General features: G+C 42.0%; 1 protein-coding gene across 2 annotated transcripts in view; it reads right to left on the reverse strand.

Annotated features, from left to right (window-relative positions):
- unc5cb (unc-5 netrin receptor Cb) overlaps nucleotides 1-16604 on the reverse strand; it is a 126136-nt gene extending 109532 nt beyond the window's left edge. For both annotated transcript variants that reach the window (XM_024803382.2, XM_024803381.2), the window contains exon 1: nucleotides 16019-16604. In XM_024803382.2, the coding sequence (XP_024659150.1) occupies nucleotides 16019-16136 (118 nt within the window). In that variant the 5' untranslated portion in view covers nucleotides 16137-16604. The remainder of the gene's footprint in view (nucleotides 1-16018) is intronic.
- Nucleotides 16605-24243: the final 7639 nt, after the last annotated feature.

Raw genomic sequence — 24243 nt, forward strand, 5'->3', positions numbered from 1 at the left:
AAATAATGATTAAAAAAAAAAAAAACAAGGTCATAATATTGTTGCTTTTTATTAGTGCGTTGCAAAGGAGCGGAGGAGTAGGGCAGAGGCACTCATTTTAAAAAGACTGTGAGAGGATTTAAAGAGTGACTGAGCCTATACAAAGATATCACACATTTCATGACCTAACTGTTCCTGTTAATGCTGTCTATAAACTATTTACACAAAAAATACATACAATAAATAAGATGAAGAGACATCTGTTCCCATGTGAAAAAGAAACACAAAAACTTTTATGTTTCATCTGTTTTGCATGCCTCATGCGATTTACTCGTGAAAGGGGCATCTTTTGTATTTTTCCTCTTACGACGTGACTGTAAGACTAAATATGGACCAATAAAACTTTATACTGCATGAGAAAAATATGAAAGGAGAAGTAAAGGTAGAGGAATGAAAGAGGGGGGAAATTACTTTTAGGACATCCGACAATGTTGTGGGAACTCCTTTTTGCTTATTTTTGTTGTTTAATCTGTTTAATTTTAGATGAGAAGGAGCTGCTATTACCATTCATCATCACTACATACCAGCAATGTAACAGGACTATAATCTTGTTGTGCTGAACATAAGTGATGGGAATGCACATTCTTTCAAAGTGGTGCAACATTTCAAGGAACAGGCTGCGTCTTTCAGTCTTCTTCTGTCTCTCCCAGATCAGTTTGCCTTGCGGTGACCACGAGAAGGTTTTGTGAAGCGCGCTCCGACAATGACAGAGTGACCTTTCAGATAAGCATGATAAAACTGCCCATCCCAGCTCTTACCTCTTCCTCCCATGTGTGTGTGTGCACAAAGAAATGTGAACGTGCACAGACGCAGAGGTGAACACACACAGGCATATCTGATGACCTACGCTCTAAGTAGATGAAAAGTCCTCCCTAAGGGATTTTTCCACAGGAGCACACATGGACACACACACACAACAGCTAGACTTCTTCCCAGACACAAGATCATGGGATGTCATCTGGCAACTAGGGTATCACTAGGCCCTGGGAGCTGTGCAGGTCACAGAAGTCTCACGGACAACAACAGGCATCTATACTCTGTCAGCCTCGACTTGGGCTGTGTGGCTCATCTTTCACTATCTGTCTGCTGAATTCTCTTGCGCCTGTAGTCCCTTCGTGGTAGCTCTATATATAGTCCCAATGCTTCCCAGGATTCTTTGTGATGTCCTGCTGTGGTGGAAAGAGTCTGGGACTCATCATTATAAATCAGCCTGTTAGAAGGAATAAAATTTTAAAGAGCTTCTCCTTGGATTCGAGCTGAACTCTCCATTAGTGGGACCAGAGCAAATGGTTGCTTGCATGACAACACGTAGCAAATCAACACAACAACCCCTTTAATCACCCTCTGAGTCCTTTTGTTCTGCTCCCTATCTTATTCTGCTCTCTGGGCTCCCAGCGATAAAGTCTAGCGACCTCTGTGAGGAGGATAATCATCACAGGTACGCATATACTGTACCACTGAGATCAAATATATGGTTTATTACATCTGCATCTCCTTAGTTCTTAGCCCTTATCTGCTGCATAATATAAAAATACTTCAGGAGATATATTTTTCTAACCTTGCATAGGTCCACATAAGGGGGATTAGTAGGGAGGAGAGTTTAAGCTCATCTTATCATGCTGTATTCTCTGGCAAGGGGTAGGACTGCTGACAGTATACAGATATCAGGCTTTAGGGATATAGGAATGCCAGAAACAGAAACAGGGCCACACAGCAGGAGTGCCCAAAAAGACAGTGATTAGAAGGCAGAGAAGCAGATACAACGAGTATGACAAAAGAGCAATAAAAACAAAAGAACATGCAGTGCAATATACCAGCTTCAGAGCACAAATGCACACAAACCCGCTCACACACACACACACACACACACACACACAAACACTATGATTTCATGATTTCATTTCATGTCAGCCTTGAGGGAGAGCTGAACTCCTCGCCTCATCATCATCCCCCTTCCCGATCGCTCTGTTCTTGGCCTGCTGCACGCCTCCAGGGCCAGCGAAGGCAGCGATTAACAACAACAGCGAGAGTGTGTATGAGTGTGTAAGTGTGTGTAAGGCCCGATCGTTAGAGCGGCCAACTTGTGTAATACAATTACAGAGGCTGCAGAGAAACTGCTAATGTGCACGCAGGCAGCTCCGTCAGATGGATCAGGTATTGAGTTTTCTATGCTTAATTCACTTTCCAGCACACACATGGGTGCATTAGTTAGATTAGAGTAGCGGGAGGGGACGGGAGCTGGGGTTGGTCTACCGCCGGGCCGAGCAGATTTGTTTAGTGGTGGCTGTCAATTACAACCCTGACCCTTGCACTAAATGGCTGCTCGTCCAGTGGAAAGTAGACAAAAGCCAGACAAGATTGGTCAAGACATGGCCATTTGCTGCAGACGATAACAAGTGGCATGTTGTGGAGTAAACAACGGTCAAAACACTGCGGATAATGCTCCGCCAATAAAACAGAGTGCTGGGGGCCCGAGCAGGCAATGTAACCATCAGTAAGATTAGTGGGGCAATGTTATCACTAGGACGTGGCAGTAATGGGACAATGCAAGGCCAGGGGTGGATGGGTACTTAAAAATATGAAATGGAAAACAAATTATTTAATTCACTCTTTTCAAAAGTCTCCTGCAATTTAAGAGACCGATTGTAGAGGCAATCACTTAAAAAACTACTTACCCTCTTGTGGAAAGCCAAAAATATGAAAGAAAAAATGTTAATCCAATTATTTATTCTCTTTGGTTTCATATTATGTTGTTATAATTTCTTTGGAACTTTATATTATTAAAAAATAGATAAAAAAAAAAACATTTTCGAGAATAAAACATCTCATTACTGATATTTTAATCTGCATATGCCTACAGAGCCGCATATGGCCTGTATATCCATTATATTATAATGCAACAAGAAACAAGCAAATGTGGGCACAGGCTGCATGAGCCGATGCTATAGATCCCCACGCACAAACATATGTTGTTTGAGGGGCCTTCTGTCTAATTAGAGGAATTAAATGTACAATGTACACATCAACTTCTTTCTTTTTTTTTTACAGTAAAGCTGGAGCGGCTCATCTCAAGGGAATGTTACTCAGGAATATACAATCACAATGTTTGTCAGGAAATCATAACTCTCTTCACGTGATGATAAATATCATTAAATCTCACAGGAGCTCTTTTTTTTCTCTCCGGTAGCTAAATGAGCGTTGGCGGGTGGGTGGACAAAGTTTCCGCAGTAAACACCTCCTTCCCATGTAAACATATATAATCACAACAAGATGGGCAATGCAGAACAGCTCGTAATTGTATCAACGAAGTGAGATGATGAGTGAGTTTCGCAAAGGGGGGGGGGAGCGGAGGGAGGGGGGAGCATTGCAACTGATTGAATTTAAATGTCTGCTTCACTCCCAAGAGACCACCCCAATTCAAAGGACAGAGATTGTCTGCATGTAACTGGGGCCACGCAGTAACAAATAATCCTGTAAGCCTTCACAAAAACTCTCTTTGTGGGCACTGACAGTATTTTTTTTCCCCTCGTCTTGACACGAAGCTTCTTCTAACAGAGAAGAAGAGAGCCAACGGGAAAAAAGAAAAGAAATGAAATGAGTAAAGTTGGATGTGACAGGCTGAGCAGAGAAAACCTTTATCCACTGATAGATGTTAGACAGCTACATCCCCTCATTGTGACACATCCATCAAAGCGCTGATCACTTTTGTCCTCCCACATGTCCAACCCTTGTGTGTCAGAGCTGCTTTGATCAATCCAATTTGACTCCGCGACTTCAGACAAAACAGTGTTAAAGGAGTGACCGCTGACACTCCTTGGATTCGACATGCCTGGTTTAAATTCCTTCAACAGTGTACTGCATTCTGTCAAGCTCTTATTAAAGCAAACTACAGTAACAGAAAGAGAATGGAAGCTACTGTGTAAATATTCCAGCGTGAGTTTGCATGCCCTTGTCCCCTAAATTCAATCTCTGTGTGAGCAACTGCCAACTAGAAAAATGGCAGTCAAAACCAAAAACAGGTTGCGCTGGTATCTGGTGTTCCACAGAGAAGAAACACAATAAGGTTCAGATTACTCAGCCAAATTTCCCAAGAAACTGCAGGGGAATGGAAATATGCAAGTGAGCTGGTAACGCTCAGAGCTGCCCAATCCTTACAAAACATTGGTTTGTTCGACACTGTTGTATTTGTTTACTAGATTTTTGCTTCTCTTCCACGAACAAAAAGCCACACAAAACAGCCCAGAATAGCTGAGGGTTAATGTGTCTGAATCCTGGATGCTCGCAGGCTGTTCATCCTGTGGGTAAAAGCCATGCAGCTTACGAGTGGCTCTTCTATTCCTGGCTCTGAGATCCTTGTATCCACCTCACCTCTTTTCTTTTTCCCTACTCTTCCTCTGGCCACATATTGTTACCTGGGTGTCATAATGAGCTGCTAAATAAAATATCTGGTAGAGAAAAGAAGTGATAATAAAAAAAAGTGGCTACCAGAAAGCAAGTTAGGCCTTCGTAGACTTCTAAAAAACAAAAATACTGTGATTTAGTAATGTGCAGCTTTCTAAATGCAAGAAGTAACGAACCCGGGCAACGACTACCGAGGAAACTCATCAGCAGGGATAATTTACTACGGTATTGCTCCTTCTTTTACACAGCAGAGGTTACCCCGCTCGCCCCCACCACATCTCCCCAGTGTAAACCTTTTTGCTTTTACCTGAAAGGATCAGCTTACCTCACGTCAGCCTAAAAACCATGGGAACCCCTATGCGTGGTGTGTCACCACTGAATTATCGGTTTCCGCTGCACATGCTCCTGCATATCTACAGCAAGCCATTATGGTGTATCGGTTTACAGTTAGTGTGCTGACTCCAGTGCAGCTGGTGTACTGTATGGAGTCATAGTTTATGGATGTCTGGAATTAGAGAAACAAGCCTGTTATCTTACTAAGCTCTGCCATTTCCCCCCCCCCCCCTAACCGAGATTGCGCTTCTCCATCGATTTAACTCAAGGGAGAGCAGCTCTACAAACCCTTCAAGTGTGTTATGAGCAATTATCTTTAAAAAGTGATGGGTAGGTTGACAAACCCCTGATACCAGAGGGGCACTCCTGTGCCTTGGTGGTTAAAATGCTGACCATAAACCACATCATCCACTCCAGGCCAGAGGGAGAGCTTTGGTCCACGTCTCTCTCTCCCCCTCTCATTTCCTATATGCTTGTGTGTGACTAGAAGTATAAATGTTGCTAACCTTCCTAGTCAGCTAGAAATACTAGTCAGTAAAATGTATTCCCATTTTATTTTACTTAAAAACTGATAGTTACCAGATCAGAGATGGTGTTCAAACTATAACAGACCCAGGTTTTACCATTATCTGCACTGGGCTATAGCAGCTAGCATGAAAGAGACCGAGGCTACTGTTACGAGCACTACTGAGGTTAGCAAAACAAACAAACTAATCTGACACTGTGCGTGCTTGCAAGGTTAGACACAGCCAAATGTTTCAACATGCTAACTAAGACATCATTTGACTCAAGAAGAAATTTTGATATAGCTCATAAAATACACACAAGATATTGGTTTTGGCCAATGGTAAACTTTGTCTGTTTCAAGCATGCTTAAATGTTCTCCATCTTTCAGTAAGTGCAACTAGTCCAGTTTTTTTTTCTTTTGTTTAAAAACCTAGCAAACTAGTTACCAGGAGCAATCCTATTCAAAATGGAAAATCGAATAGAATGTGTGATGTTCCAAAAATTCTACATTTAATACAATATTAAGGTATTATTGCCAATATTATAACTACCAGTAAAACTAAAGGCCTGACAGCGGGAAACTTTTTGCTACTTTTTGCTTGTCAAGTGAACGACTACACTATGAAGCCACAATGACATGCTAATGGTAAGCACTATTTGGCCATTATTGCACTGTACATCTTTTATAATGTATTATTGTAGGGCCTTGACCTTATAATATGAAGCATCTTAGGGCAACTGTTCTGATTTGGTGCTATATAAATAAAGCTGAACTGAATTGAACTGCATTGAATTGAAAGTACAGATGACTGATTGCAGAGCAGCTAGCTTTGTAAATAGGCAGTCAAATGCCATGATGTGAAACAAGTTCTAGCAAATAACTTTATACTGGTTGGAAAGGAAAGCTGCATCTATCCTTCTGGAAACACCGTAAACACATTTTAAAAACAGGTTGTCAAAGACCACACAGCAATCACCCAACTGACAGCTTCAGAACCACCAAGTTTAACTTTGAGCTATTCATGCATATTTCTAAACTGCAGAAAATTATCCTTTCAAAATGGAACAGTACTGGCGCTCCAATATGCATGTATCCCTAAGTCTGTAAAATATACCAGCAGCATTTAAAACACAATAAACGTCTATTTTGTGTTCAAGCCTGGATGGACTAGGAGCTTGTGAAGGTTACACATCAAACAAGAGTTGTGTTGAATGCAGTAAAGCTCATCCTGTATACAAAATATATCCATTTCAGACATTTGACCTGGTTTGGGGGGAGGGGGCTGCAAACCCCCCTCGTATTTCTGAGAAATCATCACAACAACATCCATTATTCAATTTCTGCCTACTCTTTGGTTAAGTTCTTGAAAGGGGCAAAGGCAAAGCTGCAAGCTCTCCTCTACCACCAATTTATTATTGCACTGTACAACTTTTATACTGTATTAAAGTAAGCGCATTTAAACCAATGAATATATGAATGCAATGCCCTGCAGGAAAATATTGTGCTGCTTTTTTCAATCCTTTTGTCTTAGAGCATAATGTAATTCTGACATTTAGCTACAGAAGTGAACTTTCAGATTTGCTCATTTGCCTTCTGTTATTAGCAACCTCATCTCAATATCATTCATTAAAATAGGAATGCATACAAATCAAAAGACAACAGAGTAACTTATTAGCACCGCCTTTTGGTTTCCTGACAGATTCCAGAAGAACAACAATACAGTACATTTTGCCTGCTCTGGCAAGCCCACAAATTGCAGCAGCTTCAACGGTGTGCTTTACATGTTAGGAGTCATAAAATAACCTTTCACCGTGGGGCTTCTGTCTGGGCCCCCTTTAAATGAGACCCATTGAGCCTGCCCCAGTTAAACACTGTCTGCCATTACTTAAAACACCAGGGTCTGATCGTGGAGATATGGCACGCACACACACACAAACACACAGGAAAGTGCTGACACCCAAGTGCAACCTCAAACTATTACTGGACTTGCAGCAATAAAGCCTGAAATGCTGAAAACAGGTCAGGCACAAGGCTGTTTGAGCCTGTGGTGGTAGACATGATGGTGGTAGAGTGTGTAGTTAACGCAGCTTTTAAAGTCGTCTTCTTTTTTTACATTAAACCTGATGAATTCCGCAGTGTTTGCTGAGACACGCACAGTGTAATTACAGAAAAAAAAGACAAGACGAGCATGATTTCAAGAGACGTGTGTTTTTTTAAAATATCCCTCTCTCGCATTTTGACTCAACAGGAGTGTATGGAAGGTTGGGCGGGGGGATCAATCATCCAGCAGTACATAACAATTGTGAAGCTTTAATTTAGCACCTCATTTAACTCAGTAAAAACAACAACTTTACAGGCTGGCATTCTGACACACATTTAATTCTGCCCCCTGGTAATGGTCTGCTCTGTTTAAAAGTCTGTTTGGCAGCTCTGTAGATAACAGATGGAAGAAAAATGAGGGGAATTATGAGAAAGATTGATTTCCTAGGGATGAATGGTCTGGTATTCGCACAGATTTATCTGAAACAGACTTTCTATTTTTTTTTTATTGAATAAACATACACGCGCGCATGCACACACACTCTGTCACCATATGCAGGCAAACAACAATGTGCGCACACAAAGAGACGCACAGCACACAAAACACCATAGTCATGCAAGAAGGCTAAGAAAACAGAAGCACGGTGAATTTATGAGTGTACAGTACATGAACATTTCTAAAATGGTAAAAGAGTGGAGCGCAAAGGACATAGCTAGGAGTTAGGATTTTCAAAATATTACCAATTTTCACTGCCCAGATCTAAAGGATGCCAAATAATCTGTAGGTAGAAACAGATATATTTAACACAGTCAGCACAAATGTGGCTTTCCAGACAAAAAATACAACTTTTCCTAAGTCTCTTCCCCAGTGTCTAGCAAAAATTTACTCTTTTTGAAGAACAAGAGCTCCCATTGTCCTTTTAGATGTCCCAAGCCTATCTTTAAGGAACCATAATATAAACCAGAGACTATAACTTCTCTTGTGGCATCTCAAAAGCAGACAGGAATGAGGCAAAAAAAGAGAGAGAGAGAATGAAGGAGGGGGACGGGCGGGTAAAGTACCTCATTTGAGCCCCATAAAAAAAACAAGACGGCACAAACATTTATCTGTGGTCGGGCTTTCATCAGATGCTTTAAGAGTGCAGGAATAACAAGAGAGCCGGATGCTGATAAAGTAAAGACAGGAAATGGGGAGCGTGGGTCTCCTACTCTCATGTTTCACACGGGACAAGGGGTCCTATAACCTCCACCCCCTTCCTCTCTGCTCTGCTGACATACGTAGACCACAGCCCTCCCCAACCAGACGTTAGCGCAGCAACTGGAAACCACCACCCCTCTAACAAATGCAGAGATGAGACAACAAAATGAGGAAAACGTTGAAGTCTGCAGGTATATAAAATGTGCGGCTGTTTCCACTTGATGGTTTAAGTCAATATAAGCCGGCTTCTCAAATCATTTATTACAGATGAGTGTTCTTCCTTTTCATTGTATATATCTGCTTTTGTCTCAAGATGGGGCAAAGCCGGGATTAAGGGTTTAGCTTTGTCAATCAGAGTCAGAACTGAGGGAGGGATAGCAGCTGCATCTCCATTCTGAGAGGAAGAGACTGAATTTCTATAGAAACACCAAAACCTGAGTGATTCTGTGCTATATTTGTGACTCAGGTCAAGTGTTATGAGTCACCACTGACATCATCTCGCTCATTACCGATTTCCTCATCAGAACTAAACATTTAGTCTGGTTTTAGCAGAAATGATGGTAATGTGATGGTAACAGAGTAGAGCACTGAAAGAGTATGAAAGGATGATATCTGTGTTCAAGACTGTTTGTAGAGTCCCAATTATTTATCAATCAGCTACAATACGTTTGTTTTTGGGGAATTTCTTACATCTAACCAGGAATATTTAGTATGCATGTATGTAGGAGATACAAGCACACTAATGACAGTGTTAGGGTTCAAAAGTTGGTTGTCAACAATTTCCAATGACTGGTGAACATCAGTATTTTAAGCTACAATTATCGGCTGGCTAGCTGACTGAATATGTTATCCCTGCAACAGCATAGTGACCTGTCCAGGGTGTACCCTAAATTGGATAGGCATGAGAAAATAGAATATGGATTGATGATGGATTATTTTACCTTTAAACTTCCTACCACCCATCTTTGGCCTAGATTATTGAGCTATGCCACATCAGACCAGTGCTTGCTCTGTAGCAGTTACCGAGGCTGTTCATACTCCATGCTGGGCCAGGAAACTAAGACTACAGGGAACAACGTTAAAGGACATCAGGGAAATAACTGCATTCTGTCAGCCAGCACATTTTGCTTTTTATAGCGTCTGTGCGACTACATAAGATTAGCCACGTTCTAGGAGCTTCTCAAATCCCCCCTAATTCTGTTTATTTTGTATCCTAATCAACTTTACAAGAGTAAATAGCATGTCTGGAAACAGCAACAGCTCAATTATAGTAAAATGCAAATGGTTATTAAACAATTGTATTAAAAAAAACACATCAGAAATATGGGATAAGAGTTAGTTTACTGTATAAAAAATATAATTTGTTATTGTGCATCTTTAACAAATCTTTAAGAAACACGTATTGATTAATTAATTGGTCTTCAGGCCTTTCTATGTGGACTTTGCATTTTCTCCCTGTGCCTGCATGCCTGGCTTCCTCCCAAAGTCCAAACATGTGCACGTCGGGTTAATTGGTTATTCTAAATTGGCCACAGGTGTGGATGCAAGATAGATAAAGTGCTTAAGTCCATAAAACACAAGTGCTCTATGGATGTGTTTGAAAAGGTGCAGTGTAAGACTAGAAAAGCCCTACGTAAATGCCAGGCCGTTCCTTTCATTTTAAAAAACATGACGCACAAATACAGTGAGACTTCCTTTGAGTTCCTTCCACATATTTTCCCCCTCATTTACCTGCCTGTCCTTGGCTGATATCCTGTTAGGAACACAAAAATGCAGGAGGACATTAGTGGTTGAACATCAGGGGGGAGGCCATGATGCCAAATTAAAGGGCAGGAGTGGAGTGTGTACTTATACTCACTCATGATGTGCTCTGTCAGCCCTGCTGCTTATAATGGCATGAGAAGGGCCACTTAACTCATAATCACTTCTCTCTCTCCCTTTGGCTCTGTCCTCCTCTGTACCCCACCTCAACCCCTGATTTTCTGACTGCCGGCTCTGATCTTTAATCATAAATGAACTGTAGATCAAGAGCAGGGACAGTGGTCCACACCCCCTTCCCTCCCTTGCCGAGGCTCCTGTAATCACAGGGCTCTTGGCTAGTAAGAGGCCAACAAGCCTTTGAATGAGAAATGACTGTACCTCTAATGCATCAGCCATCTCAACTTTGGAGAGCCGCTTTCTGGCAAAGGGTGTACAGCAGGTAGGAAATCAGGTCACCACTATCGTCGTCTTCACAATCATTATCTCCGATCTCATCCAGCAACGTAATTGAAAGTGGGACCTTTTATACAATTATTTTCATTTGCTGTCCGTAGCCTACAGTATGCGAGTAATTTCTGCCTTGTGGTGCACTCCAACTTACTGTACCCTAAAAAGAAAAATCATGCACGCCCGCAATCTAGGTGGTGCAGCATGCATTGTATTGAGACACAAGTCACCCTCCCTGGCAAAGGCCTGCTTGTCAAGTGCTGCTACTTGTGCCGAGTTCTGCTAATGGACTGCTAATAGGAGTGAATGTTGCACTGTGAAGCTCCCCTGTAGTTGAGAGTGTCACACAGGGTGATTAATGACACACTCTCTTCTCCTTCCAAGCCTGTCCCTGTCCTCACTCCATATCTTGCTTTCACCCTTTTCTCTCACCCACCCTCTCCTGCCTCGAGGTCCCTCTCCTCCTCCTCACCTCTAATCTTTCTGTCCCTCTCTGAAGTCCCCCCTCCCCAAATCTCTTTTCATTTACTTCAAGATTTTAGCACACGGCAATCTGAGAACATTATTATTCACCCCACAAATCAAGTATACTCGCAATGCTAAATTGTAAATTGCTTTAAAGGCATGCAGTATGAGCACAACACATCAAAACTGCATGGAAGCATTAACACAAAACTCAGTAGGAAAAAGAAAACGTTTAGGTTTAGTTTACAAGGAGCTTCAACTTTCTATTATGCTGATGATCAGGGATTACATTTTAACATAAGTTGAGAAAAACAAGGCAGAATTTATAGGAAATTTTAAGTTTTTAACTCTCTGATAAGGAATTTACATTCTAGTGGTTTTGAGGGGAGATTATGGTGGTCTTAATATGCTCATTTCCAGGTCCACAGTTTATCCAAGGATTCTACTGGAGCAGCTTTGCATGATTCAATCACATATTACTTATTAATCTTATAGCGTGCCTCGGTTTATCCACCGTCGGAAACAAAGCCGTATTAACTCCTCTCACATTCTTCAGATTGGCTGTCTCTAACAAACAGAAGGTTTGAATAGAAGGTGGGTGGGGCAGAGCTAAATATCCACTAACTGGGATTACTGTGTGTTGAACTTGTACAGTTTAAAGAGGTAATCCCAGTGAGCCATTATATATACACATTATTTGAAACATTAGCCAGTTTAATGTTTTTAGGCCCATTAGGAGGGAGAGAAAGAAAAATCCCAGTGGTCCCCTTGAGTTTAGGGATTTTAGGCTTAGTGTTACTCAAAATGTCGACTGGCTTGACTCTTGATGATGGAAGGCTAGCAAGCTGGCTAATGAGTATATAGCAGCAGGAATGGTTCCCCACACCCTAAGAGATGTGAGTGGTTTCATGAGAAACTGACATGATGTATCACAATGTCAGAGTTTCTTTTGGCTTTATTTTGATAATGGGGGAGGGAGTAATGGACACAATATTTTTGGTTGGCATAATATTTTTTGTTGACATAAATGGTCACCGACTGATCACATGCAGTTTTTAATGACATAGAACACTTCAGTTATTTATAGAAAATTATCCTTGGATATGGGTCACGTTCCCCGGGGGTCCCCAGACCCCACTTTGTGAACCATCTATAAAAATGTGACTGATTTAGACATCATTTGGTACTCTGCCATATTTGCATCATCAAACTGAGGTAAAAGTAAAAGTTCAAGTGCTGTAGTAAGATTGGAAAAGAAAAGAAAAGGCACAAAATAATCAAACCGAGGCATTCTGATGAACTGGCCAAAAAATGCTTAGATAGAAGACTTGAACTAAAGGGGAATGTGAACACATAACCAAAGTAAATTAAAAAAATCTTCACGACAGGCCTGAGTGCAATGACAGACAGTATTCGTGTCCGCCGCCACAGCTGTTCCCGGCCCCAAAATAGCAACAGAGTATATTTTTTGCGTTCATAACAATAGCATATGACATCAAGTAGAGCAAGGAAGCAAACTCAGCAGCTACTTTTCACAGTAATTATCACTCGCTACCAGGCTCCGTCTGGCTTAAATCGCAACCAGCATGCAACTGTGACCTCACACAGCCATACTGTGTACACACTTTTTTTTTTTTTTACTTTGCTCTCTTCGTTCACCTGTGCACATCACAGCTCAATCTTAATTTCCTTCACTTACACAAAATCCTTCAGTTACATAAATTTGCTTTAAATATCACGTACTGCGAGCTTGCATTGATGGCAAAGGCTATCACAGGAGGTCATTTATATGTACTGCTTCTTCGCACAATGCTCTCATTGTGCATGTAGACCCAGTTTATATAATGACCTCTATGGTTGTAATGTTAGCAGCCCCAGGGGAAGCCTCTTAGAATAATAATAGGCAGGGAAAAAAACAAAAAAAACAACATTCACATTTACCTGCATTCTTTACGAAGCACACAGAAGTAGCCTAAAAGCTGAACGAGTGTGTCGTACAAGGAAAACAAAGAAGCCTCACTGTGTATGAGTTACAATATATCTGAAACCATAGCTGTCCTTTAACTTTTTCTCTCCATAAACAATCCTCAGAGGACACATCATCAGAAAGTGGAGAGGCAGGAGAGACAGAAACATGGTGTGAGAGGCAGCACGAGAACAGCGCTGTGGAAAAACTGAACTAATCCCAGGAATGCCAGCGCCCATGTATCCACTGCCTAACACAAGAGGTACACTATATAAATGCCAGCGTTAAGGTCAGCCATGGAAATGAAAGGAAATCGAGAAAAAGGAAACACCTTAAAAAAGTGATTTTCCCTCCCTTATCATGCATGTAGCACAACACATGCATGTTACCCACTAAAGACTATTGAGCAGCATATATGGTTAATATGCATTTATTGATTTTTTTTTATTTTAATAAACCTGGATAAATAAATGTGAACTGGACTAAAATGAGCCACAGCCCAATGGTGAGGGAGTTTGGACTTTTAGGGCGGGGCAGAATGTGACGGAAAAGAGAGGATCCACTGCTAAATTGAATGCGGCACAATAACTGTTTAATCTCAGATGTCTTGGTTTTTTTCCAAGATTTAAAAAAATAATAATAATAATTAAAAATACAACCTGATTGCACACCTGCCAATAAATCTTTTATCAGAGCAGCTATTCCATATGTTCCCTGTAAGAACTTGACATCCTCCATCAGCTTTAACAGTACGGTGGAGCTCTGACACCTCCAACTGAATTGTATCTTTTCTTGCACCAAGGGTTTCAAATCAAGCTGCTGTCAGAGCCCTCAGCTACTTTCCTGGCAGCTCATTGCATATATCTGTCTCAACTTGTCTCCTTTCTGAAGAGTCCAGCAGGTTAATGAGAAGGATCACTTCCCGGTGCTCGCCTCTGTCTAGAGGATTAGAAAGCACTCTCAAAAAATAAATAAAAACTGTAAACACATATTTACAGCCACAGAAAGTAGGTCTGAAGAGCTGCGAGTAGAAGCACAGCGTTACAGAGAGCGCCCGGGTAAGTGAGCCACTTTGATCACCAGTAGTTTTACACTGAAGAAGTGACTCTCCAGCGATTAGAAAATGTGTAGAGCTCATCAGTGCCCCAAAATAGCGAGGCCCATTAATTAGGCTCAAACAATGTTCTCCTAGTGTATCGACTTCTTAATGGACAGATAAGAACCTTGTTCGTATTCCCATCCAGTCAATGGCACAGGGCTCTCTGGGGTTTTGGAATGGGTATTATGTCATCTCACCATGCCCTTCAGAAACTGGACCTGTGCTGGGGTTTTTTCCCTCTCTCTTTCTTCCTCTTCCTCTTCTTGCTCATTAACTATGTAGGAGTGAGATGAAGGTCTGGAGCAGCTAGATAAGGTTGCTCACAGACCCTCTTCCCCTGTCTGGGATATGTGCTTAGACTTCAATTTGAGCTTGTAACACTTTTGCATGAACACTGAAGCCTCACAAAAAAAAACCCCTAACTGTTCATGATGTCACTGCAGAAGGGAGTATATCTGAAATGGTCAAACCTCCCCTCTCATCCCCTCCCCTCCATCTCATCATGTTATTCAGACAACAGTAGATTCCAGACAAGACAGACCACCTACCTTAATTCCACAGACATACACTCTTGGCGTCTGATACACATGCACAAACACATAGTGAACACTAAATCCTAACACAGATGGCTTTTTCTCAGCTCCCTTTGTTTGACAATCTTGCACGGTAGAAAGAAGATTAAGTAAATGGCTTCAAGTGTTGTGGCATTATCTCCAAGATTTCTGTGACTGACAGCCACTCTGCAGTTTACAGAAACATCTTTCACCAGGCAATTCTTTGAAGGAGAGGTTTTGTAAATCTGCTTACTGATTGAAACCAAGCATAATGACAAATTAAAGCTCGCTGCCGAGATATGTGTGTGTGTGTGGGGGGGGGGGGTGTTGAAGATTTTCTTGGCAAACTTCACTTCACGACTGAAACTTCCTTATTTAATTAGACATTCTCCTGAGCAAAAAGTCAAGATCATTTAAGCATTACTAGCTTCACTGGGCTTTGAGATCATTCTTCATTCTTAGATGATCTGATTGTTTTCAAATAGTGGACCTCTAATTTGGGGATTACAGCAGTCATCAATCAACACTGAGTAAGATTGAATAATATGAGAATGAATGGAAGTTCAGCTTTCTTGATTTGATTAATAGCAGCCCGAACAGGAATATTCTAATATGACTGCAGGTAATGGTCTACATGTTATATTTTACCTGTAATAACTTGCTGTGATTCAGGGTTCTTGTGGCTAATTACAGTTTTCTAACACGTTTTTTTTTATGTGTAATGCTATTTTTTTGTGTGCCTACACTAAAATCTTTAACGGTTTAGGAAGATTTAAAGCAACAGCCACAATATTAAGGGCATCTCTTGAGCTTCAAAGCAACACTTCTCCATTTCTTTCCTCGGAGAAACAGATGCAGGGCTGTGATGCTTTGGTTTCCAAGTGCAAAGCGTAGTTAATATAAATTATTGAATAAAAACTTTTTTCCCCCAGTGAAGGCTTCTTTGGATGTAGTATCTTCATATTTACCTCACATAAAACTGCTTAGCAGTAGGCAGCCTGCTTTAATGAAGGCTACAGCCTATTATTTCTAGTACAGCCGAACTTCGGGGGCATGAAGTGGCACACTGTATTCTTCTATTAGGAGTGTGACTAATTATGATTCCGTTTTGTCTTGCCCACCACAACAGCGCCACGAGAGTTCATAAAAGTTTTCCTGAGAGCAAAGCCAAAAGGTTCACTGGTGAAGAATACACTTTAAAGTTTACCTTGAGCTACACCGATGTCAACCAGAAGGAAAAGCAAAAGCCAGGATACGGTCGGCATCTCTGGACAGGATCTCGGCGATCTTCCTCCTTCTCTGTCAGTCCGCGCAGAGTACCCCATGATGAGGAGTCAAACTACGCTCTAAGGCGAGTCCCAGTCACTGAGAAATTGATATGAAATGCGCGCTGGTGTCCCTCGTTACGCTGCGCAGCACTCCACAAACCCTCACAACCCGGGCGTAAAAGAAAGAAAAAATAGCTTTCGACAAAATATATCCAGCGCAGTGTTTTTGCAAACATGTGACACTTTATGAAACAAGAGGTGGGTGCATCGCCCTCTGTCACAGAGGATGTTGCATTAAAATCTGTATCCGCTTGCTTTTCCCTCTAAAGGTTCACTTGCTAGAGGTGTGGATCGATGTTCTGACGGCAAATTCATGCTCCCACATGAAAGCAAAGTCCGTCCAGCAGAGTCCGAGTCTGTGCAGAACCCTTTTTCACTCGTGCAGTGAGAGAGAGCAGTGTGTGTGCGTGCACCGCGTCTCCAGCGCTCCACTGACGGCACTGAACGAACCAGGGCAAGGAGCCGTCTCTGCGGGCTACCTTGCTCCTTCAGCCAATCCAAGTGCTCCGGCAAGTGGCGGCACTGCATCAAAACCTGGCCCGGACAGCAGCGAGGAATGGATGCTGATTTTTTTTTTCAGCTGAGAATTTTAATCACACATTCATCCAGGTTAGACTACGAGACAGAAATTAGATTAACAGAAATATGAGTGTATGCAGTGGAATCCGTTATGTAACGCTTGTACTTGCGCGTAAATTCCTGCATCCAAAACTAAAGTATCATTAGGGGAAATCCTTTTAAGCTGTTTAAGCCCATTTCAATATTGTTTTTTAAAAACGATTTTAAATACTCATATATGTGTAGTAAGGCTTAGAGATGCGCAGTGAAAATGTTTTTACCTCCATTTGAACTTTAGAAATACAGATCAGCACCATAACATCAACAAACTCCCCCCTACATATATGATATAAGTCGTTAATTTAAGAGTACTTTGCAAAAATATTTAGTCACCCTTAATTTCTTTATATTTTGCAAGGAAAATGGGAAGGTTTACTGAAATGTGCAAACATACGTGGAAATACAGTATATAAGCTTAAAAGTCAATATGTTGATGCCAAACAGCTTCAGTAATGCTGAGGTCCGGGCTCTGGGGAGGACAATCCATGAGTGATAGTGTTCCATTGGGTGTTTTTCTAACCAGGTATGCTTTTACTGCCAGTGCGTTTGGGATCATTGTATTGCTAAAAAAAAAAATAAAGCACTGGCCAATCAGACACTATAAGGTGGCTCAAAATCTCACTGTACTTTCTGCATTCATAATTCCATCAATATTGACAAGATCTCCAACACCACTGGCTGAAACGCAGCCCCAAACAATGACAGAGCCTCCACTGTGTTTTACAGATGCCTGTAGACACTCACCGTTGTACCTCTCTTCCATTCAAACTGACGATAAACTTCATACTGACCATATACTTCAAATTTCAATTCATCATTCCATCAGACATATCGCCATTGATTTTCACACCAGTTTTGGTGTAATTTGGAATACCTCAGTTTTTTCTCCCTGTTGCCCTTTCTTAAAAATGGCTTCTTGACAGCTACTTATCCTGCAAGACCACATCTGTCAGGTCCCGTGACAGCTCTGTGATCTGGATTTTTTCCTATTTCAGTTTCCTCAGGCTTTTGTTTTTTTTGTAAGGAAAAAAAAACAAAAAACAACACACCATGCTGAGATATGCTAATTCATAGGTGTCCTTATAGGTCAGTTTTAAGTTGTTGAACAAACAAACACATTGCTCTGAAAATAGTATGGTACAAGGACTGGACTGAAAATATGTGAAAAAGCAGCCAATGACCAAATAAATTATTCAAGACTTTTAAAATAAATACAAGAACTTCTGGCTCCTTAAAAACAAAATATTTCCCCTGGTCTTCCACCGCACATTAAGAAAAACCTGAATACCCACTCCCTTATCCCCACTGCTCTCTGGCAAAGGGTCACAAAATAAGTACAAGCGGCTATGAGATGATTAACTGGAGAGGAAAGAAGAAAAAACAAAATAATTTTTTTCATACATCTAAATTTTGTTTGGTTTTCAGCGGGGAATGAGGATAACCACTTGAGAATTTAAAGTATCGCAGAAGTTGGTAAAAGGTTTGAGGGTTTTTGTTGATTAAAAGGAGACAACAACTCAGACATCTAAAACATGAAAATGATCCCCACATAGATACGGCCACTTTTTAGTCACAAGCATCCATCACCTATAACTGCACATTTCCTTGTTTACACAGCTACAACATAAAGTAGCAGAATAAATCAGAAGAATTTTTTCCTGCACAGTAGAGCACAAAATGTTTCTTATATTCCCTACCAGTATAGTGCAAATAGGTGCTTCCATTTTCTGCTTTATTTAGAAGTAATAATAGCATGTCACAAAACCTGATCGATGATGAGCTCAGCCTCGCAGACTTTCAAACCCACACACAGAGACACACAGACATATACATGACTTTTGCTTTGCAGGGGGAAATTTGTTTCAGTCATTTCAATAAAAGCTGATAAGTAATTGCATATGCATCAGAGATGCCTAGGCAATGCTCCCGGCACTGTGATTAATGTGGCATGTGAACTTGACACTATCTCTGTACCAAAATTAAACTTTTCAAATATGAATCTAATTCAAGAAACACAGTATTCCCCCCTTCTCTGTAATCCTTTTTATGCACAGTGCTGTGAAAAAAGTATTTGTCTGCATCCTGAATTCTTAAGTTTTTGCACATTTGTCAGACTTAAATGTTTCACATCATCTAACAAACTGTAATATTAGATCAGGAAAACCCAAGTAAATACAAAATGCAGCTTTTAAATGATGATTTCATTTATTAAGGCAAAAAGCTATCCAACCCTACCTGGCTAAGTAATTGTCCCCCTTGTTAAATCAAAAATGAATTGTAATTAAGCACACCTTTTGGAAAGGTGAGGGTGAACTTCACTGGCCACACCCAGGCCTGATTACTGCCAGAGCTGCTGAATCAAGAAATCACTTAAGAAGAACCTGTCTGAAAAAGTAAAGTAGGCTAAAAGATCTCAAAAACCAACACATGTTACAATTTAAAGAAACTCAAAAACAGATGAGAAACAAAGTCATTGACATCTATCAGTTTAAAAAGGGCTACAACGCCATTTCTAAGGCTTTGGGACTCAAGTGAACCACAGATAGAGACATTATCCACAGATGGAGAAAACTTGGAACAGTGGCGAACCTTCCCAGGAGTGGCCAGCCTCATAAAACTACTCCAAGAGCACATCAACAACTCATCTAGGAGGTCACAAAAGAAAAATCCATGGGAGAGTTTCGAGGTGAAAAACTCTGCTGACCACACAGAACACAATCTTAAGCAGGTCTTTCATGCTCAACATGTTTCTGTGTGGCTGAATTAAACAACTATGCAAAGAAGATTGGGGCTCTTCTTCACTTAAATCATCATCATTTTAAAAAATCCCTTTTTAAAGTTTATTCAGGTTATGTTTGTTTATTAATAAAATGCATTTGATGACCTGATACATGTAAGTTTGACTAATATGCAAAAAATAAGAAATCAGGAAGGTGCTACATACTTTTTCACAGGACTGTATGGTGATGTCCACACACACACACACACACACACACACACACACACACACACACACACACACACACACACACACACACACACATATATATATATATACATATACATATATATACATATATATATATATATATGTATATGCATTTGAGTAATTCAGTCTTCTGAAAGGAATGATAGGTATATAGTCTACATATTCTGTACATAACTTTAAAATGGCGCCGGTGAGGTCGGCTGCCGTGCTGGATGCTCTGCCCTAACTTCTCCACTTTTTCGTCACTTTTTGCTATATCTGCGATAATCTTGCATGGGCATCATGCAAAACACACAAATCCGCTACAGTAGAGACACTTTGGTTTCTATTGGTCTGCAGTACACGAACATTTCACCATGTTTAACTCCGGACCCAACCTGGCCAAAGGAGATCCTGAGAGAGAACAAAGGACGCGACCCTAAGCGACGGCCTCGAGGTAAAAGAGCCGGCATCAGGAACAGGCTACGGGCTCGCGCACACCGCGCACCCATGCCCAGTATCCTGCTAGCCAATGTTCAATCCATCGAGAACAAGCTTGATGACCTCAGAGCCAGAATCAAGTTCCAGAGAGACATTCGGGACTGCAACCTCCTCTGCTTCACCGAGACTTGGCTGAACCCAGCGATACCAGACCACGCCGTGCAGCCGACGGGGTTCTTTTCGGTTTACCGCATAGACAGGACAATGGAGTCGGGGAAGAAAAGAGGTGGTGGAGTGTGTTTGATGGTGAACAACAGATGGTGCGACAGCACAAACATCTCCCCACTCACACGCTCTTGCTCGCCCAATCTGGAGCTTTTGATCGTTAAGTGTCGCCCTTTCTATCTCCCTCGGGAATTCACTGCGGTCATTGCCTGCACTGTTTACATTCCGCCTCACGCGGACTCGGACACTGCCTTATGTGAGCTACATGAGGCTCTCACACATCAACAAACACTTCACCGAGATGCAGCACTCATTGTTATGGGAGATTTTAACAGAGTGAATCTCAAACGGACATTTCACAACCTTCACCAGCACATCAACTGCCCCACCCGGGGCACGAGGACATTAGACCACTGCTACACCCCGTTCAAGAACTGTTACAAGGCTCAGCCCCTGCCGGCATTTGGAAAATCAGACCATTCCGCCATCTTCCTCATACCTGCTTACAAACAAAGGCTAAAGCAGCAACCACCAATCAGGAGGGAGGTCGCTCGCTGGACGGACCAATCGGTGGCCGCGCTGCAGGACGCACTGGATGACGCAGACTGGGACATGTTTCGGCGCAGCTCTGATGACATCAACATGTTTACGGAAGCGGTTGTGGGATTTATCGGGAAACTAGCGGACGACACAGCAGAAAGAACTATCATCCGAACGTTTCCCAACCAGAAGCCGTGGGTGGATAAAAACATCCGCGACGCTCTGAGATCACGCACCGCTGCCTACAATGAAGGGCTCGTCTCCGGTAATATGGACCTATACAAGGCTGCGTCCTACAACGTGCGCAGCGCGGTCCGAAAGGCAAAGCGGAGCTACGGGGAAAAACTAGAGTCACAGCTACGACAGTGCGACTCTAGGAGCCTGTGGAAAGGACTGCGGACTATAACGGACTATAAACGACCAGCTTCTTCAATGATGAATGCCGATGCTTCACTGGCTGATGAGCTGAACACGTTTTATGCTCGCTTCGACGCCGCAGCAATTAAAACAACAAACGGCTGACTTCAATTGTGATGAAGTGTTTTGAAAGACTGATGAGAGATCACATCACTTCTTCACTTCCTCCCACCATCGACTCACTTCAGTTTGCTTACCGGACTAATCGTTCCACAGACGATGCCATATCTCACCTGCTCCACACATCCCTGAGTCACCTGGACACTGGCAGAGGGAATTATGTTAGGATGCTATTCGTGGACTACAGTTCAGCATTCAACACAATAATTCCCTCTAAGCTTTTCACCAAGTTGACGGATCTAGGACTCAGCTCATCACTGTGTCAGTGGATCCTCAACTTCCTCACAGACAGACCCCAATCAGTGAGGGTGGGAAAACAAGTCTCCCCCTCCATCTCACTCAGCACTGGAGTGCCTCAGGGCTGTGTTTTAAGCCCCCTGCTGTACTCACTGTACACTTATGACTGTGTAGCCACATCCGACACCACCTCCATTGTCAAGTTTGCTGACGACACTGCTGTTGTGGGCCTGATCTCCGACAACATCGAGACGGCCTACCTGGAGGAGATTAGGAACCTGGAGACCTGGTGCCAGGAGAATAACCTCCTCCTAAACATCAGCAAGACTAAGGAGCTGATCGTGGACTTCACTACAAAGCAGGTGAGGAATTACAAACCCCTCATCATCAGTGGCACGCCAGTGGAGAGAGTGGACAGTTTCCGATACCTGGGTGTCCACATCACTCAGGACCTGTCATGGTCCTGTCACATCAACACCCTGGTTAAGAAAGCCCGTCAGCGTCTCTTCTTCCTCAGAAGACTTAGAGACTTCCATCTGCCACTGAAGGTGCTCAAGAACTTCTACTCCTGCACCATCGAGAGCGTCCTGACGTCAAACATCTGCACCTGGTTTGGGAACAGCACCAAGCAGGACAGACGAGATCTGCAAAGGGTGGTGCGCTCGGCAGAACGCATCATTCAATCAGAGCTCCCTGACCTGCTGTCCATCTACACCAAGCGGTGCAAGTCCAAAGCTAGGAAGATTATGATGGACCTCTCCCATCCCAACAATGGACTCTTCTCACTGTTGAGGTCTGGGAAGCGCTTCCGCTCCCTTAAGGCCAAAACAGAGAGAATGAAGAGGAGCTTCTTCCCCCAGGCTATTCGGGGCCTGAACCAGGTGTAGACTGGACTCTCCCAAACACGTCACTATAAGACTGGACTCTCACACACGTCACCACACGCACCACCACACATTTCCTATAATCCTATAATTCCTATAATTTATAATCCTTATCTTTATAATCTCTTCTGCTATTTGCACATTCTTTACTGTAAATTCCTAAGTTAATTTGTAAATTTTTGTAGTAAATTGTAAATATTGTAGAACTTTTCTTCTGTCATTTAATGGTCGGGCATTGTACAGCTACAAGCATTTCACCCCCATGTCATACTGTGTATGGTTGCGTGTGTGTGACAAATAAAATTTGAATTTGAATTTGAATAATCCGTTGAGTGTATTTGTTTTATTGAAAATCACTAAAGTGAATCAGAGGGGCTTTGAGGTTTTTGAATATAGACCTGAATATGTGGACTCTTTCCAACAACCTTTTGTCAATAGCATGGTTATATTAAGGCTAGGTGTTGCCCACTTTTAGCCTGAACATTATCACATACTCACCAAAACAAGTACAAGTGTTACACTTTGCGCAATATGAACTTATGAAATGGCAGATTGTTCTAAATTTTGACTGTGGTTAACGAAATAGATTATAAGCAAGATGAGACCTAGGAATAGACAAAACTCACTTCCTCACTTTTCAACCTGAAATTCAGGAAGGACAGGGCAGTTTCTTCTTTCACCTGTCAAAAGAGGACCAGCTAAACCAAGTCCAAGCAGTCTGCGTGTGTTTTGTAGAAATGTCTTATGACCTCAAGAAGTTTTGTAGGGGGCTACTAAGAAGCTGCAGCTGTATCTGTATTCTTGGCAGGAAGTGGCACTCCTAGTTGGTGTCAGCCTCCACCGGCGTCCTCCTTTATCACAGATTCTGTTTGTGATTTTCATGGACAAGCTTTAAAGGTGCAGCTGGGGAGGAATGGTGTGGTCTGATTTAGGAATATGTTGGCTTTATCACACACTGGAACGAGTTTTGAATAAAATGTGAAGCAACCAGTACCTTCAAGTTTTTGCCAATTGTTTTTATTTTGGTTGTGAGTTAGGGTAAAATGCAGGGTGAACCCTGTGGTGCTAAGAAAGCTGTGGATGTACCTGTTTGTTCTGGTTCCACCTATGGAGATGAAATATTGATAGTGAGCAAAAGAATGAAATTGCACATATAAGCAGATGATGCTACTTTAGGTGTTGTCATCCTCCGATATATCGAAGGGTGCTGCTCAGACAGTCGAGGTGGCGTCCAGTTGGTATCTAATCAGGATTCGCTGGAAGCTTTCCAGGCACATCCAACTGGTAGGAGGCACAGGGGAAGACCTAGAACATGCTGGAGAGATTATGTGTCTCATCTGGTCATGTATATCTCATGAACCCCCAGAAGGAGCTGAAAAAAACATTTGGAGAGGGACTTAAGTCCAATGCCGCTACAAAATAACTCAGAGTGAGCACTATAAAATAAATGAGTGCCAGTAAGCATTTCACAACAGCTTAGATTCAACAAGGTGATTTCTCATGTGGGGGGTGGTCCACGGTGACTTCTCAGTAATATATTCCTGTTGTTATCAACACCTTTCACATTGTCTCAAAGGTGGTCTGTATGCTTGAGATATGAAGAGTGAGCGAGTAATGTGAAGAAAACTGAGGCCACGGCCACATTCTTTAAATA

The sequence above is a fragment of the Maylandia zebra genome, linkage group LG7 (assembly GCF_041146795.1).
Source record: "Maylandia zebra isolate NMK-2024a linkage group LG7, Mzebra_GT3a, whole genome shotgun sequence".
NCBI lineage: Eukaryota > Metazoa > Chordata > Actinopteri > Cichliformes > Cichlidae > Maylandia > Maylandia zebra.